This window comes from Palaemon carinicauda, chromosome 12 (genome assembly GCF_036898095.1).
Source record: "Palaemon carinicauda isolate YSFRI2023 chromosome 12, ASM3689809v2, whole genome shotgun sequence".
Lineage (NCBI taxonomy): Eukaryota > Metazoa > Arthropoda > Malacostraca > Decapoda > Palaemonidae > Palaemon > Palaemon carinicauda.
In genome coordinates, this window is record NC_090736.1 from 140116314 (window position 1) to 140137292 (window position 20979).

At 33.0% G+C, this 20979-nt stretch overlaps 1 protein-coding gene across 1 annotated transcript; it reads right to left on the minus strand.

Moving 5' to 3' along the window:
• Nucleotides 1-7340: 7340 nt before the first annotated feature.
• LOC137651083 (salivary glue protein Sgs-3-like) lies at nt 7341-18271 on the minus strand. Its single transcript, XM_068384220.1, has 2 exons — nt 18154-18271; nt 7341-8050 (listed from the first exon to the last, which is right to left on the minus strand). Exons 1-2 carry the CDS (start codon nt 18269-18271, stop codon nt 7341-7343), a joined length of 828 nt encoding a protein of 275 aa, XP_068240321.1.
• Nucleotides 18272-20979: the final 2708 nt, after the last annotated feature.

Here is a 20979-nt window from a genome sequence, read left to right on the forward strand (position 1 = left end):
CTGAATACTGGTAAATGAATGAAAGGCTATTTTAGAAGAAGAATTTTTATGATTTATTGAAATGAGATCAAATGAAAAATGTTGGAAAGAAAATTTTATTTCATGAATGCTGACGATAAAGATGAAAAACTTCAGTTTTTTTTAATATGACATATATAATATATATATATATATATAGTATATATATATATATATTAATATTATATATATATATATATATATATATATATAGTATATATACTGTATATATATGTATATATATATATTTATATATGTTATATACTATATATATTATATTTATATATGTATATTATTTATATATATTATATATATACTATATATATATATATATATATATATATATATATTATATATGCCTGTATATATATACACACATATATATACACACATATATACTAGCGTACGCGACCCAACAAAACTTACAGTTATATAGTCAGATAGATACGGACATACACGCAATGCACACACGCACACACAGATTCAACCCATCCCACCCCCTCCCATTTCCCAACTACCTCTCAGGGTACCCCCTTTGCAACCGGGGTATGACTACTCCTCTCCCCTATCCAAGGGATGGGGAGAGACCAAATAGTCACATGTTAGGTGTAGGGAATACCATTCAGCGTGACCAGAAATAATACATGTATACATACAGTATATCTATGTGTAACACACACACACACATATATATATAGTATATATATATAATATATATATATATATATATAATATATATATATTATATTATATATATATATACATTAAGTCCCGAATTATGCGTGTTTCGAATTATGCGATGCTCCCATTTATACGGTCGGTAGTTTTAAAAAAATGATTGTTTCTGCAAAGCTGTTCAAAGTCTGTAAGTCAAGCACTACAAAATATATCAAAATCTATTGTCTTTTTGGGTATATTGGTAGCCCTAAATACAGTGCATGATAATAAATGTTACCAAACGATATTTATCTCACATTTTATTAACATAATTTCATAATAAATAGGCCTATTTAAGGAAAAAACTCCATATCAACAATGAAATCAACTTTTAACTATGCGAACCCAGATGACAAAAGTGTAAACAGAATTGTGGCTACATTCTAGGTAATCTTTATCTTTCTATAACCTTCGACTAATTTTAATGTTATTGTTAATGAAGGTATATTCAAGCATTATTTTTATTTAGTATTAAATATATAGAAGCTTTAGTTTTCCCTGTGGGTATTCAAGGTTTTTCACACTGTAGGCTGGGTTCGTTTATCGGCAGTGAATAGCGTAAATTACCGGTAACAAGTCGGCAATATTTTGTCATCTTCTAAACAGTATAGATTTGCTTTACAATGATTGGTGTGTTTTGTATAGTACAAGGTGTAACTTATAAAATCCTCTCTCCAAGAGAGAGAGAGAGAGAGACTCAAATCTCTCTCTCTCTCTCTCTCTCTCTCTCTCTCTCTCTCTCTCTCTCTCTCTCTCCTTCTCTCGTCTGTATGTTGTGTAAGAAATAAAATCTTAATTCACATATTACAACCGAGTTTAAGAATGAAATTAACATGACTATTATTAGTTGCGGGTGATCATTTCATCGCTTCTAGTGGTACAAGAAACAACAAGATGGCAATCCATTACAACAGCTGATTCTCTCTCTCTCTCCTCTCTCCTCTCCTCTCTCTCTCTCCTCTCTCTCTCTCTCTCTCTCTCTCTCCTCTCTCCGGTGTTATACAATACTTACATATACTGTGGATGAAGAACCAAAAATAGGTTTTATTAAAAAGCGTCAATTAAATATAAAACAAAAAAATTATACGGAGTGTAAGTCCATTTTCAATCGTAGCTTAAAATATGACATCCGATTTCGTCAGCAAACCACTATTTTTAAGAAAACTTCACTTATTCTAGAAAATTGCTACTATCTAAATAGTTTAATTGTACTTTAAGAAAACCCTGTATTTTTGTTTTAAATTTCGGAAATGTTTTATAAATCAAGTATTGCTGACTTATTTTTGTTTAATTCTTGGCTATGATCAGATCAGCTGATGTCTAGCTCTCGCTCTCAAGAATATGAGCGTACGAATACAATAACCAAGCATTGTTTATACCATTTTTTAACTTATTCAAACCATCTATACAGTTAATATTACATAAGCACCAATGTCTTATAACCTATCATATTTATTGTTTTAGTACATTTAAAACCATCATTCTCTCTCTCTCTCCTCTCTCTCTCTTCTCCTCTCTCTCTCTTCTCTCTCTCTCTCTCCTCTCTCTCTCTCTCTCTCTCTCTCTCTCACTCACTTTTGTTGTTTCACAAAGTTCAGTTTTATTAAAAAATCAAGCATGATTCAATTTTCCTTACTTCTCCAATCTCGCACCATCTCTATCATATCAAACGGTCTAGCGGTAACCTGATTGTTCGATGACTTTAAAATCCGGCTGGACTTTCTTCTTCTTTTATCTTTTTCCAAATGGTTCCATAATTGAGGTGGGTAGCAAGTTGACCTGTAACTGCAGCTAAGAAAAGTATTTTGGATATGGAAAGGACAATTATCTTTCGTAACAGTTTAGAATTATCGTAAATTACCATACTGTTAATAGCGGCTCTTTGCTATTGTTGATTAAATGTATGAAAAAAAAGATTTCCCGCCTTGCTACGAATTTAAGAATTTGTATGTAATAACATAATGTTTTACTAATGCTTTTAATATCAATAGTTATCACTTTATTCATGTGTGTTTAATGCGTTCGTTTGTTTATTATGATCGAAGATGAAGCGTACAGTAAATAAATGGAAGGTTTCCGTTTCAGGTGGCGTCATAGAGGAAAACGTTTTTCATTTTTTTCGAAGTTCTAAAAAAGATTACATTGAACAACATTGGTAATAACAAAATCATCATATAAAAACTAACCCAAAACAAAGATGTGTGAAGTGTTTCGTTTTCTTCGTTATGATCAGAGATAAACGTAAACAAAACAATGGTCATCATTTTTCATTGTGCTTTTTGGCGTGTTTAGGAAACTTTGTGATATAAAATATCCTTTATTTTGATAATTTAGGATTTTCATTGATACAACAAAAGCTGCTCTATATAGTGATGGTTTTGCTATTCACCAGTTGCCTTATACAATATATATGACAAACATTGAAATTTGTCTGTATTTTGGGTCGTGTTTATAACGAGAAATATACGCTGTTTACACACATCCTGGTTGTAACTTTAACCTTTTTTTCAAGTCATTAGAACTTTAAAGTATATTAAATGTTTGATTTATTTACAAGAACAATTTGATATTATAAAATAATACAGTATAGTACATAGAAAGTATTGAAAATGGGTGGTAAACACGTTTGAATAGGCAAGTTGCTGGTTGCCATGGCCCCAATGGAATTATTTCTGCTAGTTGTGTTTCGAAATATGTGATTTTCCATTTATACGAGGTCATTGATCGACCAAATTCTAGCATAATTCGGGACCCTACTGTATATAATATATATATACATAAATTGGATATTCATATATCTGTGTATATATGTGTGTGTGTTATGTGGGTTTATACTTTTAGACCTGGTGATTCAAGAAATAATTCAACACCAGTTGGGACCAGTGGGACCAGGTCGGCTCCCAGGTAACCGGGTTACGCATCTGAGATGGAAGTTTGCCGTTGCCTGGGAAGTGTCTGGTTATTCCTTCAAACTAGATTATTATAAAGTTTTGGAAATACAATTCTGTGGTGGTCTGAGAGAGAGAGAGAGAGAGAGAGAGAGAGAGAGAGAGAGAGAGAGAGAGAGAGAGAGAGAGAGAGAGAGGAGTCCCCAACATTAACTTCAGCAACCATGATCTATTCTAATTTTGTCCGGAACATCATCATCATTTTGTATTTCATTCCATTCATTTGTGTTTCATTCCATTCATTTGTGTTTCATTCCATTCATTTGTGTTTAAACTCAAATATTACCTGACATATAATATATTGAAGGTATCATGCAGAAATTAAACTTTTATGCACTGAAAACCTTTTACCCTTTATATATATATACATATATATATATATATATATATACTATATATATATATATATATATATATATATATATATATATATATTACATATATATATATATATATATATATATATATATATATATATATATATATATATATATATATATTATATATATATATATATATATATATATATATATATATATATATATATATATATATATATACATTAACAAAAACTACAACAATAAATGCAGCTGTTTTTACCCCACTGCAGGGCAAAGGCTTCAGACATGTTCTTATTCATGTCTGAGATTTGGCCAGTTGTCATCATCACGCTGGCCACTGCGGAATAGCGATGGTGTGAGACTTTAGTCTGATAGCTCACAGCAAACCAACCTAGTATGGCTGCCTCAACTATAGTCCATTTCTTTTAGCGAGTCATATTTGCAACGACTTGCAGCGGTGCCCTTTTAGCTCGGAAAAGTTTCCTGATCGCTGATTGGTTAGAATTATCTTGTCCAACCAATCAGCGATCAGAAAACTTTTCCGAGCTAAAAGGGCACCGCTGCGAGTCGGTGCAAATATGACTCGCTAAAAGAAATGGACTATAGTACATCTTTGCTTATCATAGCCATGGGCTAATCCTTGCACCACTTCAAGGTATGTCCATTGTGTGCGTGTTTATACGTACGCTAAACATCCCAATATTCACAGATATCTTCTCCTCTCCATAACAGAATATTTTAAAGCTAGATCAAATCCAAATTCAAAGCCAGGATTAAAAAAGAAGCAATATAAATTCAAAGCCAGACAAGAAAAAAAATCATTGAACACGAAAGCATTTGTTGGAATGACTGTATGAAGCCACTGTCCGCATTCCTTGATAAAAATAATAAATTGGTTTTTATCATTTAACTATTGCGTATTTAATCTGAATATTCATCTTGTGATGTCCGCTTTATGACGTCAGTGATTAAGGTAAGGCAGTATGATGAACCAGGGGTTTAAGGTCTTAATAATAATAATAATAATAATAATAATAATAATAATAATAATAATAATTATTATTATTATTATTATTATTATTATTATTATTATTATTATTATTATTATTATTAGCTAGGCTACAACGCTATCTGGAAAAGTAGGATGATATAATAATAGTAGCCTAATAGGGCCACCTCGCTTTACCAATCTTGTAGTTGATGACCTTTATAATCAACATGTTGACGTAGTTACGGTTTGCGCACGAGTGTATGATTAAAGATTTAAAGGCCGATCGTGAATGGCACAGGCAAGGAACAGCGACAATTCTCTAGCAAGACAATGCCATAGAGACTGACCCTATACACATATAATCAGCGTCCAAGCTTCCTCTGCACCCAAGCTAGCACCAGGGAGGCCCAGGCAATGGCTGATGGTGACTCACCAGGTAGATCTACGTCATCATCTCCTCCTATGCCTATTGACACAAAGGCCCTCAGTTAGATTTCCCCAGTCTTCTCTATTTAGAGCTTTTAATTTAATACTTCTCCATTCATCATCTCCTGCTTCATAGTCCTCAGCCATGTAGGCCTGGGTCTTCCAACTACTCTAGACCGACAGCCTTCCCCAAACCATCCATTCTTAGCCCATTAGGATGGTAAGGTAGGAGACATTACAAGATACTACCCAGCATGAGTAGGCTTTGAACTCCAGTCCAGTAGGACACCAGGCTTCTAGACCTTCAGCCTCCCCCAAACTATCCATCCTTATCTCACAAGGATGGTTAGGTTGCAGACACTACAATAAACGATCAAACTTGAGCGGGACTCAAACCCCAGTCCGGTAGAACGCCAGGTAGGAACGTATCCAATAAGCCACCACAACCCTCTGTAATTGCTTGTTAGTGGATACGCGAAGCGTAAGTGAGTTAGAATCAAGCGTATATCCCTCTCTGACATCATCAGGTGTGATTCATTTTTTTTTTTTTTTTTTTTTTTTTTTTTTTTTTTTTTTTTTTTTTTTGCAAAGGATGATTGATATCAGACGATTTCCAATATAAGAGAGGCAAGTAAAGAACCCATCGATCGGGTCATCTTTCAATGGTTGCGAAAACCCAATTCAAAGTCGGGTGAAATAAAATTCCCGTATTACTCCAAGCATTGTCATTGTCATGAAAGAAAACTATAAGCTGGAAAACATACAAACTGTATTGTAGGGATGTACACGTGTGAATTTACTCTATACACAAACATGTGTTTCCAAGCAGGGTGTTATTAATATTATTATTATTATTATTATTATTATTATTATTATTATTATTATTATTATTATTATTATTATCTAAGTTACAACACTAGTCAGTTTTTATTATTATTATTATTATTGTTGTTGTTGTTGTTGTTGTTATTATTATTATTGTGGTTGTTGTTGTTGTTGTTATTTTCTAAGATACAACCCTAGTTGGAAAAGCTGGATGCTATAAGCCCAATGGCTCCAACAAGGAAAAATAGCCCAGTGAGAATAGGAAACGAGAAAATAAACAAGCTGCAAGAGAAGTAATGAATAATTGATATAAAATATTTCAAGAGCAGTAACAACGGTTTTCTTGTGTCACTCACTATCTGAATAAAGAGTCATTGAGTTATTCATTTTACAGTCAGTGAGAATTTTTAATTATTTTTCATCTTAACATGATTCATTTAACCAATGATTCAATTATTTACCTTTTAAATACCGAATCTTTCATTTTATGAATATTTAGACAGTATCTGCAAATATTGAATTATTCATTCTCTGGTTTTCAGCTTATAAATGTTGAGTTATTCATTCTATTATTATTGAGTTATACATCTAGTAATACATATCAATTTTCTGAATGCTGAGTTTTTCGTCACTTGGATATTATATCATTCATTCTTAAATCGCTCATTCTTTGATGTTTGAGTCATTCATCCTCTAATGTTTTACCATTTCCTTAACTCAAGTCATTCATTACCTAACTATTACAAACTTAATTGGTTCCAAGAAACTGTTTGTGAGTCGAATTGTTTGTAAGTCGAATTGTTTGTAAGTCGAATAGTTTGTAAGTAAAATTGTTTGTAAGTCGAATTGTTTGTAAGTCGAATTGTTTGTAAGTCAACTTGTTTGTAAGTCGAATCATTTTAAATTTAGGCCTAACCTGAATCCAATTCTTTTGATTTCCAGCCACAAAGGTCAACAAATACCAAGTTTTCTTATGATATACATATAAGGTTATTACAAATATCATTTTGCCTACTGTATTAAATGATATAATATTGTTTTATCACAGTATCTTTTTTCTCATCTTTGTTATTTTCAGTTGGACTTGTGTTCGTATCTTCGAATGTTTGTAGGTCGAATGTTTATAAGTCGAATGTTTGTAGGTCGAATGTTTATAAGTCGAATATTTGTAGGCTGAATGTTTGTAGGTCGAATGTTTATAAGTCGAATATTTGTAGGCTGAATGTTTGTAGGTCGAATGTTTGTAAGACGAATATTTGTAGGCCGAATGTTTGTAGGTCGAATATTTGTAGGCCGAATATTTGTAAGTCGAATGTTTGTAGGCCGAATGTTTATAAGTCGAATGTTTGTAGGTCGAATGTTTATAAGTCGAATATTTGTAGGCTGAATGTGTGTAGGTCGAATGTTTATAAGTCGAATATTTGTAGGCTGAATGTTTGTAGGTCGAATGTTTATAAGTCGAATATTTGTAGGCTGAATGTTTGTAGGTCGAATGTTTGTAAGACAAATATTTGTAGGCCGAATGTTTGTAGGTCGAATATTTGTAGGCCGAATATTTGTAAGTCGAATGTTTGTAGGCCGAATGTTTGTAGGTCGACTATTTGTAAGTCGAATGTTTGTAGGTCGACTATTTGTAAGTCGAATGTTTGTAGGCCGAATGTTTGTAAGTCGAATGTTTGTAGGCCGAATGTTTGTAAGTCGAATGTTTGTAGGCCGAATATTTGTAAGTCGAATAATTGTAGGCCGAATGTTTGTAAGTCGAATGATTGTAAATTGAGGAACTTCTGTATTATTGGAAATTCTTTCAAAACGTTCAAAAATAATTTCTATCCAAATATTAGGATATCTGCTCTATTCATTCCCTAAATATCATATTTTCATTTCAAATCTAATTAAATTATATAGCCTGTCTATTCCATGGAGTATGATTAATAGGTACAGTTGGACACAGGAACTCATGGCCCACCTCTTTTTGCACTGCGAATCCCTGCGTCCCACCCACCACCCATGCCCTCTCTCCTTACGCTATCTGTTTGGTTACTCGTCGCCAAGTAAAGTTGTGACAGGGTGCTCTTCTTGGGAGCAAGGTGTGTCAGGGACTCCTTATCCAACTGTACGTACAGTCAACGGACTAAGTAAGCAAAGTCGCTGTTCTTAAGATCTTTTAATTTAATCGTTCATTACTTCTCTTATAGTTCATTTATTTCCTTATTTCCTTTCCTCACTGAGCTGTATTTCCCCTTTTGAAGCCCTTAGGCTTATAGCATCTTGCTTTTCCAATTAAGGTTTTTGCTTAGCTAATAATAATAATAATAATAATAATAATAATAATAATAATAATAATAATTGCAAACGCAGCGTTGAGAGTAGGTCTGTAAAAACTGTCCTTGCTTTAACGGCAATTGGTCATCAAATATTCAACCAACGGCCCCAGGTCTCCACAGCTAAATATTAACCTGCGTATGTGCATGTATGGGGTTAAACCTGATATCTTTACCTATGTTCCATATACCTTCTTCCCATACCTTCCACCATGTACTTTACTTTACTTTACTAGGCAGCCAGTTAATTCTAATAGCCAGGCCTTCTCCATCATGAGGCTCAATACTACACAGTATTCTAGAAGTTTTATTCCAGCTGTTACCAAGTTGTGGAATGATCTTCCTAATCGGGTAGTTGAATCAGTAGAACTTCAAAAGTTCAAAGTTGCAGCAAATGTTTTTATTTTGACCAGGCTGACATGAGTCTTTTTATAGTTTATATAAGACATATCTGTTTTGACGTTGTTAATAGTTTATATATGACAAATATTATTTGACGTTGTTGCTATTTTTAGAATGATTTTATTGTTAATTTATTCTGATCATTTATTTATTGCCTTATTTCCTTTCCTCACTGGGCTATGTTTCCCTATTGGAGCTTCCGGGTTTATAGCATCTTGCTTTTCCAACTAGGGTTGTAACTTGGCTAGTAATAATAATAATAATAATAATAATAATAATAATAATAATAATAATAATAATAATAATAATGGCTGATTTTCTGGTCCTATACAGCAGGGGGAACCCTAATCTCTACAGGACCTCCACAGTCATTTTATCATGTTCGTTCAAAAGCATTCAACATTTCACACAATGCATATTGCTCGTTTATTGTTGAATCGTCACTATCGAAGCACTCAAAGAACAAGAATGTCTTCAGATTTCTCTTGAAAGCCTTAATATCTTCAGTCTTTCAAATGTCTAGTGGGAGCTTATTTTATAGGCTCGGGGCAGAATATTTAAAGGTTGTAAATCCTACAGTAGACTTATATCTCGGTTCCAATAATTTGAAACCATCTGTGATTATTCTCGTAGAAAAGTAGAAAAGACACTAGGTAATACCATATATGATAGGGTTGTGGTGCCGAAGTAGTAACGTCCGTGACTGGTGAACGCCAGACTGGGGTTCGAGTCCCACTCAAACTCGTTAGTGTGTTTGGTCGCTGCAATCTCACCATCCTTGTGAGCTAAGGATGGGGTGTTTGGGGGATCCTATAGGTCTATCTGCCTGGCCCTCCTTGGTCCTAGCTTGGGTGAAGAGGGGGCTTGGGCGCTGATCATATGTATATATGGTCAGTCTCTTGGGCATTGTCCTACTTGAAAGGGCAATGTCACTGTCCCTTGCCTCTGTAATTCATGAGTGGCCTTTAAAGATGGATGAAATATAGTTCGTTCACACTCCTTGTATAGTAGTTGAATTCGTTTTTACCGATTTCTAAACTTGTATCGAAACCCTTTTGTCTGTAGGAATTATTACAATAAAGAAAAATAAATATTGCAATTCACAATACCTTCTTTAAGAAAGATAAACTATTTTTCTTTGTTGGGGCCTTAGGGCTTATAGCACCCTGTTTTTTCCAACTAGGGTTGTAGGTTAGCTAATAATAATAATAATAATAATAATAATAATAATAATAATAATAATAATAATAATAATAATAATAATAATAATAATAATAATAATGATATGTCTAAGTGCAGGAAAAGGTATTTTCCATTTTACTTCTATTTCCAAATTCTAAAAGATAGAAATCCTCTTTGCTCTCGCTTTGAGGTACTCGACTGCAAAATACACTGTATAATCGGGTGACAGTTTTCATGAAATCTAGATGAATGACAGCAATTATGAGAGGAATTTGGAAAGGGGGGAACAGTCAACAGGTTTAGAATTCCACTTATTTTGAAGCCACTGCGGAAAGGAAAATACATTTTTTTTTTTTTGTATATTTGAATTCAAAGTTAATCAGTGATATATAGTTTATATAGGAATTATTGATTTTAATGTTGTTATTGTCCTTAGAATATTTTCTTCTTTGTTTCCTTTCCTCACTGGGCTATTTTCCCTGTTGGGGCCCCTGGGCTTATAGCATCCTGCTTTTCCAACTAGATTAGTAGCTTAGCAAGTAATAATAATAATAATAATAATTATAATAATAATAATAATAATAATAATAATAATAATAATAATAATAATAATAATAATAATAATAATAAAATCATAAAAGGATTCTTCATCTATCAACAATTAGAAATATACATTTAACTTCAGTATTGTCACTCCATAATTGACATATCAAATCCTAAAAAAAGAAATTATCAACTTTAGATGAATCTCCGCTAAATAATAAAGAGCAAGTGTCGCGGCTAAATGTTATGCCAATGTCATACCTGTCTTCCTGGACCAGGGTTCGATTCCCTGGCCGACCAGAAGCTATTGCCTTTAAGTGGTTCTTCCCTTGGGTCTCTGATCCCGAGGTATAATAGAGAATCCAGACATTAAGGTATACATGGCTTATTTGAATACTACAAACACGTGTAAATGTTCAAATTTTTTCAATATATATATATGTCATTTCGGTCACGCTTAGCGCCAAGAATTATAACTATAGGTCTCTTCCCATCTCTCGGGTAGGAGGAAGGGGAGTAGTCATATCCTGGTGAGTGTGGGGGGAGAGGGAGTAGACATATCCTGGGGAGTGAGAGAGGGTTTGTAATTAGCAAAAGGGAGGGAATGGGAGAGGTTGAAGCTATGCATATGTGCGTCTTTATCTATGTAAACATTTCGCCGTCATTTTTGACGGGTTGCGTACACTAGTTATAGATAAATTACTTGAAAATAACAGGGTAATTTAACATGCAGAATAACAAGTTTAATTGAACAGCCCAGATTGTGATTAGACATACTCAATTAAGTCTCTTTACCTCCTATTAAGCTACGATTGAAATTGATGGACAGGTTTCATAACACATCGCGTCAATCAGGCATTAAGAGTCAAGTTCGATTATTGAATAAACAAAAAATAGAATTATTGTTTTATGTTTGTTAGATTGTAATGTGTTGACACGCGTGGATATGAACAATGAATAAAACTTCTGGTAACATAATGCACATTTTTTTAACAATGAATAAAACTTCTGGTAACATAATACACATTTTTTTAACAATGAATAAAACTTCTGGTAACATAATACACATTTTTTAACAATGAATAAAACTTCTGGTAACATAATACACATTGTTTTAATAATGAATAAAACTTCTGGTAACATAATGCACATTTTTTTAACAATGAATAAAACTTCTGGTAACATAATACACATTTTTTAACAATGAATAAAACTTCAGGTAACATAATACACATTTTTTTTAACAATGAAAAAAACTTCTGGTAACATAATACACATTTTTTTTAACAATGAAAAAAACTTCTGGTAACATAATACACATTTTTTTTAACAATGAAAAAAACTTCTGGTAACATAATACACATTTTTTTTAACAATGAAAAAAACTTCTGGTAACATAATACACATTTTTTTATCTGCGCCAACGAAGGAGGAGGTTATGTTTTACCCCCTGTTTGTGTGTTTGTGTGTTTGTTGTGTCTGTGTTTGTGAACAGCTTCCTGGTCATGATTTTATTCGTAGAGTAATTAAGCTTACAGGGATTAACTGTTATTTAAAAAGCTAAAAATGATTAAATTTTGGAAAGTCAAGGTCAAAGGTCAAAGTCACGGTCAAGCTAAATGCCTAATTCAAGTAGTCAACCATAAGTTTGGACATCGTTGTCACAGAGACTGCAATCTTCATTCATATTAGGGTGTATGAAAATCTACGCCAATCAATACATGTTAAGGTCAAAGGTCAAAGTCAAGGTCAAGCAAAAGGTTGAGAAATAAGCTGCTGCGGCGGAGGTCTGCACGCTACTGAGTGTCCCTCTAGTTTTTTATACGTTAGAAAAAGTCTAAATTAATTTGTTTACTAAGTTCTAATTTATGCAAACATCGACGTCCATTATTTTTAGTGAAAATCGGAAAATACTTTTTTTTATGAAAAGAAAATTAAATTTAATTTCCTTCACAAGTACTACGGTCAATATCACCGATTGGACGATTTGGTTTGGGGTTTGGCCAGTTTTCATCACCACGCTGGTCACTGCGGATTGGTGATGGTGGGAGATTTTCACCTGATCGCTCACAGCACACCAACCTAGAATGGGTGGCCCTGACTGGTAGAGATGTGTATATATATATATATATATATATATATATATATATATATATATATATATATATATATATATATATATATATACATTATATAGGTATATATATATATATATATATATATATATATATATATATATATATATATATATATATATATATATATATACATATATATATATATATATATATATATATATATATATATATATATATATATATATATATATATTTACATATACAGTATACACATTATATAGGTATGTATATATATGCATATAACATTCGAACAAATCCACCAGTTGCTTGTACTTCTCAGAATTAAAATTCTCTCTCTCTCTCTCTCTCTCTCTCTCTCTCTCTCTCTCTCTCTCTCTCTCTCTCTCTCTCTCTCTCTCTCTCTCTCTCTCTCTCTCCAAGTCCTTTAATGAACTTATCCCGGATTCTTCTTCATGTTTATTTTAAGAATTCGTGAAAATAACTAACAAGATTATATTTTCCTTTAAAAGAATTTTCTCCTTCTACTGTATGACTCGCATATGAATGAAATGGTGTCTACCTCCGTGGGTAGAAGATAAAGGGAGAGAAAGATAAAAGATAATGGGAAATGATAAAAATAGAGGAAAATTACCATAAAGATAATCATTGTGCATATCTAAAAGCTGTAAAAATTCTTAATTTCCATTAAGGAAAATATGCATAAAATATTGTTGTAAATAATATGAAAAAGGATTGCCTAGAAAAATTAAAAATACTGTTAGGAAGCAAATAAATAATAAAAAAAAGATAACTAAGAAAGCACTCTGAGAGTGCAGACCTCCGCCATGGCAGCTTATTTCTCGACACCAGCTTGCATTTTACAGAACTAATTTAGACTGTAGATGCATTTAAAGTCTGAGTGATAACCATGTGCGAACTTGGGGTTAAGGTTAGGGTTAATTCGATCAACCTTTTGCTCAACCTTGACCTTGACCTTTGACCTGAGACTTTCAAAATCAAATCAATTCCATGTTACAACATAAAAATTGATCCCTGAAATTTTCACTACTCTTTGAGTAAAATTTTGGCCCGGAAATTGTCCCCAAACAGACAAATAGGAGTGAAAACATAACCTACTCCCAACTTCGTTGGCGGAGGTAATAATGTTTACTAAGTGATAAGAGAAGCTTTATGTAAAACATTAGTGAATAATATTAATCATAGTAGGAAGGTCTGTAGGAAAACCGGAGATGGAATAAATGAAAATTTCATAAATGAAAACATTATGAAAAACGAGAGTTAGGAAGAACAATTAATAATATCTAATATCAACAAAACTTTATTCTTCTGGCTAATTTATCGATCGATTAAAAAAAAAGGAAAACTAAATAGATACAGAATCATTCGCTATAAAATCCAAAATTAATTTATCCGAACCGAGTCCAATTTCATTTTAGTGCAATAATTGCAAATCAGCTGTTGACGAGTGCATTGCAAATCAGCCACTGACAAGAGGCAATTATAATATGGATTATCTTGCCACCAACAGACTCATCTGTGATCATTGTATGAAGGGAATCAAGAACTGAATAGCTCTCTTGTTTTAATAAGGCCAGAGGGGAACAGCTGTGGGTTTCAAGCCTTACTGTTTGTTACCCATCAGTGACTGTTGGTAGATTTCAAAAGTTCAAACTTGCACTAAATGCTTTTATGTTGAACAGGGTACGGCTCATTTTTCCTTTGCCTACACATACTGTACACCGAGCAGTCTGACCTATTCTTGTAATAATAAGGCTGTGATGCCAGAAGGGAAAAGGTGTGGGTTTCAGGCCATACTGTTACCCATCATGCAGTAGCTGTTAGTAGAATTCAAAAGTTCTAACTTGCAGCAAATGGTTTTATGTTGAACAGGTTACGGCTCATTTTTCATTTGCCTATGCATACACCGAATAGTCTGGACTATTCTTTCTTTATTTTTCTCTGTCCTCATACACCGGACAACACTGAGATTACTAGATAATTCTTCTTCGTTTCAGGGGTTAAATACTGCACTTTGAATGTTCAGTGGCTACTTCCCTTTCGGTAAGGGTAAAATAGACTCTTTAGCTATGGAAAGCAGCTCTTCTAGGATGACACCAAAAATCAAACCATTATTCTCTAGTTTTGGGTAATACCATAGCCTCTGTACCATGGTCTTCCACTGTCTTGGGTTAGAGCTCTCTTGCTCTGGGGTACAATCGGGCACACTATTCTATATTATTTCTCTTGTATATATAGGAAAATTTAGTTAAATGTTGTTACTGTTCATAGAATATTTCATTTTGATAGTTCATTACTTTTCATATAATCTATTTCCTTATTTCATTTCCTCACTGGCCTATTTTTAACTGCTGGATCCCTTATGCTTATAGCATCCTGCTTTTTCAACTGGGGTTTTAGCTTAGCTTATGATGATGATAATAATAATAATAATAATAATAATAATAATAATAATAATAATAATAATAATAATAATAATAATAATAATAATAATAATAGTAATTCGGGCTGGATGGACGGAAGGAGTGCATTTAAGCTCTACCAACAGGCCTAGAACACTGTTGCAAGCGGCGTTCATAACTTCATGGGTCACAAATTGCTTCAAGAAACAAAGGGAGTTAATAATTGATAATTTTGTAATTATTCTTATATTTGCACAAAGTAAATAAATGCAGATGATGCTTCTCTCTTTGCATCAATTCTATCCCCTGAATTTAGTGCATGGTGCAAATTATGTGGTATGAAGTTGAATCCTCACAAAACTCAAAGTATGATTGTAAGTAGGTCAAGGACGGTGGCTCCTCAACATCCGGATCTCAGTATTAATAATGTTTCTTTAAATTTGTATGACTCTTTTAAGATTTTAGGTGTGATACTCGATGGCAAATTTACTTTTGAGAAACACATTAGGTCTGTGTCTAATTCAATTGCACAACAAAATTGGCTTATTGAGAAAGTCTTTTAAGATTTTCGGTGATCAATCTATTCTGAAGAAGTGTTTTAATTCTTTCATTCTACCTTGTTTTGAGTATTGTTCTCCTGTCTGGTCTTCAGCTGCTGATTCTCATCTTAATTTGTTGGACAGAAACTTACGGTCGATTAAATTTCTTATTCCTGATCTAGATATTATTCTTTGGCATCGTCGTTCAATTAGCTCATTATACATGTTACATAAGATTTCTCATAACTCTGACCATCCTTTACATTCAGATCTCCCTGGACAATTCTATCCTGTTCGTAATACTAGGCAGGCAGGTAATTCTAATAGCCAGGCCTTCTCCATCATGAGGCTCAATACTACACAGTATTCTAGAAGTTTTATTCCCGCTGTTACCAAGTTGTGGAATGATCTTCCTAATCGGGTAGTTGAATCAGTAGAACTTCAAAAGGTCAGAGTTGGAGCAAATGTTTTCATGTTGACCAGGCTGACATGAGTTTTTATAGTTTATATATGACATGTCTGTTTTTGACATTGTTAATAGTTTATATAGGACATATCTGTTTTGACGCTATTACTGTTTTTAGAATGATATATTGTTAATTTATTCCATCATTTATTTATTTCCTTATTTCCTTTCCTCACTGGGCTATTTTTCCCTATTTGAGCCCTTGGGCTTATAGCATCTTGCTTTTCCAACAAGGGTCGTAGCTTGGCTAATAATAATAATAATAATAATAATAATAATAATTAGACCATCTTTTCTATATAGTAAAGAGCAATTGTCTGGGTATTATATATATATATATATATATATATATATATATATATATATATATATATATATATATATATATATATATATACGTGTGTGTGTGAATATACATATATCTATCTATCTATCTATCTATCTATCTATCTATATATATATATATATATATATATATATGTATGTATATATATACACATATGTATATATATACAGTATATATATACACATACACACATACACACACATATATATATATATATATATATATATATATATATATATATATATATATATATATATATATATATATATATATATATGTATATTCAGTCACGCTCAACAGCATTACCATTCGCATAACTACCCGGTCTCTCTCCCGTCCCTCGGGTAGGGGAGAGAAGAAGTAGTCATACCCTGGTAAGAGGTATGTATCCGTCATTATTGACGGGTCGCGTAAACTAGCTCACAAATAAACAGACACTCGTATGTTGACACACTGACATATTGGAAGTGCCTTGTTGGAAGTCGCGTTCCAATATTGTATTCTCTTCCCTACTGGTGTCAGTGTGAATATACAGTAACCCAATAAACATTTGTCATTTCTTTTGAAAGGAAAATATGTATTATTCCCATAATGCATCACTCATTGATTCTTGCAGATCGAACGCTTGAGTTATCAAGTTCCACCCCATGGTTGAGAGAATACTGCGTACAATCATTTATCATTATCGGAGAGAAGAAATAAGGAGGCATGTCATAAAGACTCTCTCTCTCTCTCTCTCTCTCTCTCTCTCTCTCTCTCTCTCTCTCTCTCTCTCTCTCTCTCTCTCTCTCTCTCTCTCTCTCTCTCTCTTTATTCCAGTAATTTTTATAATTCTTACGTACCATTCGCCAAACTGATGCAATTTCCAATCCTTCTTCATAAAAAAACACCTACGTCTCGGTGATGTTGTCCGGTAAAAAAAAAAAGAAAAATAAAAAAGCGAAACCAAAGATAAAAATGAATATAGAAAGTTGCAATCTTCAATCGTTAACTAGAAAATATTTCATTGGTTATGCAAAGAGTAATTTGTCCTTCCCTTCTCAAATGACAACATAATTTGAGTCCTTTTTCAATGACATAGAGCTTGTGTCAAGAGTATTGTGTTGCCTTAAAGTTACTTGCTTTTGATATGCTTGTTTTTATTGTTACCTCCGTCAACGCAGTTGGAAGGAGGTTATGTTTTGCTCCTTGTGTGTTTATTTGTTCATGAACAACTCCCCGAGCATAATTTTAATCGTAGAGTGATGAAACTTGCAGGGATTAACTGTTATGTAAAAAGCTGGAAATGATTAAATTTTGGAAGGCCAAAGAAAAAGTCAAGATCACAGTCAAAGAAAATGTTCATTTCACGTAGTCAGCCATAAGTTTGGACATCGTTATCACAGGGACTTCAAACTTGATTCATATTTGAATGTATGAAAATCCACTCCAATTAAACATGTTAAGGTCAAAGGTCAAGGTCGAACAAAAGGTCGAGAAATAAGCTGCTGCGGCGGAGTTCTGCGGTCTACTGAATGCCCTTCTAGTTGTTGTTGTTTTTAGATTATGATTCCTCTTTTTTTATATTACCAGCTCTTGCTCCAAAGACATCGAATATTTCATATATGCATGACTGAGATTCTGCAGAGGTCTGTCCTAATGAATCTGAACTCTTCCGTTTTGCAGACACTTTAGTATTTGACAGCATTACGGAGACAAACATTTTTATTATTATTATTATTATTATTATTATTATTATTATTATTATTATTTGCTAAGCTACAGCCCTAGAGGGAAAAGCAGGATGCTATAAGCCCAAGAGCTCCAACAGGGAAAATAGTCCAGTGAGGAAAGGAAATGAGGAAATAAATAAACTACAAGAGAAGTAATGAACTAAATAGAATATTTAAGGAGTAGCAGCAACATTAATATAAATCTTTCATTTATGAACTATAAAAATATAAAAAACAAGAGGAAAAGAAATAAGGTAAAATAGTGTGTCCGAGTGTACCCTCAATCAAAGAGTAAATGTTCGGCAGAAGCGAAGTAAAGATAATTCTCGATATTCAGATATTTAACAATACGTCACTAATGAACTAAACTACAAAGACTGAACATTGTAAAGTATTTTATACCTCGAACATTACGTCACTACACAACATAACCCCTGTAAAGTATTGAAAGTCACTTTACATATTTATCAATACAACAGAATTCGAAAGTCATTTTAAATGTTGAACGATAAGCCTCGATTTCAAAAGCTACAACGACAAAAAGCTTATTTTATTTATAGTTTTTACAGCTGTGGCAATATATTCTCACCAAAGAGGACAGATATAAGCCTATTCTTGCGAGTCATGTTACTGTTGGTAGTAGGTTGGCCAGGGCACCAGCCACCCGTTGAAATACTACCGCTAGAGAGTTATGGGGTCTTTTGACAGGCCAGATGGTACTACATCGGACCCTGCTCTCTGGTTACGGTTCATTTTCCCTTTGCCTACACATATCCACACTGAATAGTCTGGCCTATTCTTTACATATTCTCCTCTGTCCTCATACACCTGACAACACATATTACCAAACAATTCTTCTTCACTCAAGGGGTTACTGCACTAATTGTTCAGTGGCCACTCTCCTCTTGGTAAGGGTAGAAGATACTCTTTGCTATGGTAAGCAGCTCTTCTAGGAGAAGGACACTCCAAAATCAAACCATTGTTCTCTAGTCTTGGGCAGTGCCATAGCCTCTGTACCATGATCTTCCGCTGTCTTGGGTTAGAGTTCTCTTGTTTGAGGCTACACTCGAGCACACTATTCTATCCTATTTCTCTTCCTCTTGTTTTGTTAAAGTTTGTATAGTTTATATAGGAGATATTAATTTTAATGTTGTTACTCTCCTTAAAATATTCCATTTTCCTTGTTTCCTTTCCTCACTGGGCTATTTTCCCTATTGGAGCCTCTGGGCTTATAGCATCCTGCTTTTCCAACTAGGGTTGTAGCTTAGCTAGTAGTAATAATAATAATAATAGCCTAATAATAATAATAATACAACTATAACTTTCCCCTTCGAAACAAGTGTTACGTGAAATAGAAATTACATAACCAAGATGATTTCATGGGATTTTTTTCTTAACTGAAACAAATTAAATTTGATTAGAAATTACAATAAAAATCCCCATGATTTCAAATAAATGAAATAAAACAAATTGACAATTGAAATATTCAAAATAATAACTTTCCTTTTCTTAAAGTAATCTGTTACTGATAATTCTCAAACTAATACAAATATTAATCTCCACTTCTTGAAAAAAAAGTGTCACCGGAAATAGAAATTACATAACCAAGCTGAATTATCATATGAAATTCACAATTGATTTTCGTGAGGTAATTTCATCAAATGAATCCGTTACTGATAATTATCAACTTGATATGATTACCTGCAAAAAATTAATCCTTCCTTAACCTACACAAAATTCCTCTTCATACATTTCCCCTTTGCTCCTATATATGTAGGCCTCATATCACCCCTTCCGTAAAGATGTTGAACAACAACAACAAAACTATACTTGAAATGCTAAATGCCTTGTAATGCATACGATAAAACTAATCACGAAAGGTCCTGTAGAGAGTAGGGTTCCCCTGCAGTACAGGACCATAAAAGCAGCCCTTAAAGTATAAAGTAAGTAAAGTAACTTCAAAAGTTATAATATACTCTCAACATTGCCTTTTCACGTATGATCTCATATGTATTTGTAGGTTCGTAAAAAGTTTACGTCTCCATTAGCGTTTTCTCTTTGTCAATTATTCCAGTTTAAAGGTTTAAAGGCCACTCATGAATGGCAGAGGCAAGGGACAGTGACATTTCCCTATCAAGCAGGACAAGGCCCTAGAGTCACTGACCTTATATACATATGACCAGCGCCCAAGCCCCATCTCCAGTCTCATATACGATAGAGTTCTGTTGCTTGGGTACACTCGAGCACACTATTCTATCTTATTTCTCTTCCTCTTGTTATTTTGAGGTTTTTATAGTTTTTGTATAATAAATTTATGTTAATGTTGTTATTCTTAAATTTCTCTTGTACTATATTTCCTTATTTCTTTCCCTCGCTAAGATATTTTCCCTATTGAAGCCCTTGCATTTATATTATCCTGCTTTTCCAACTAGGGTTGTAGCTTAGCAAATAATAATAATAATAATAATAATAATAATAATAATAATAATAATAATAATAATAATAATAATAATAATAATAATAATCAATAACTCGATCCTCGTTTCTGTTCCTGAGATCAACATCGAATGCCTCAGCATTCCTCCAATCTCTTCGTATTTAAATCATATACGCTATTCAGTCATTATGAAATGCAGCCTCATCATAGCTAATAACTTAGTCCATTTTGATCACTTTTATTGGT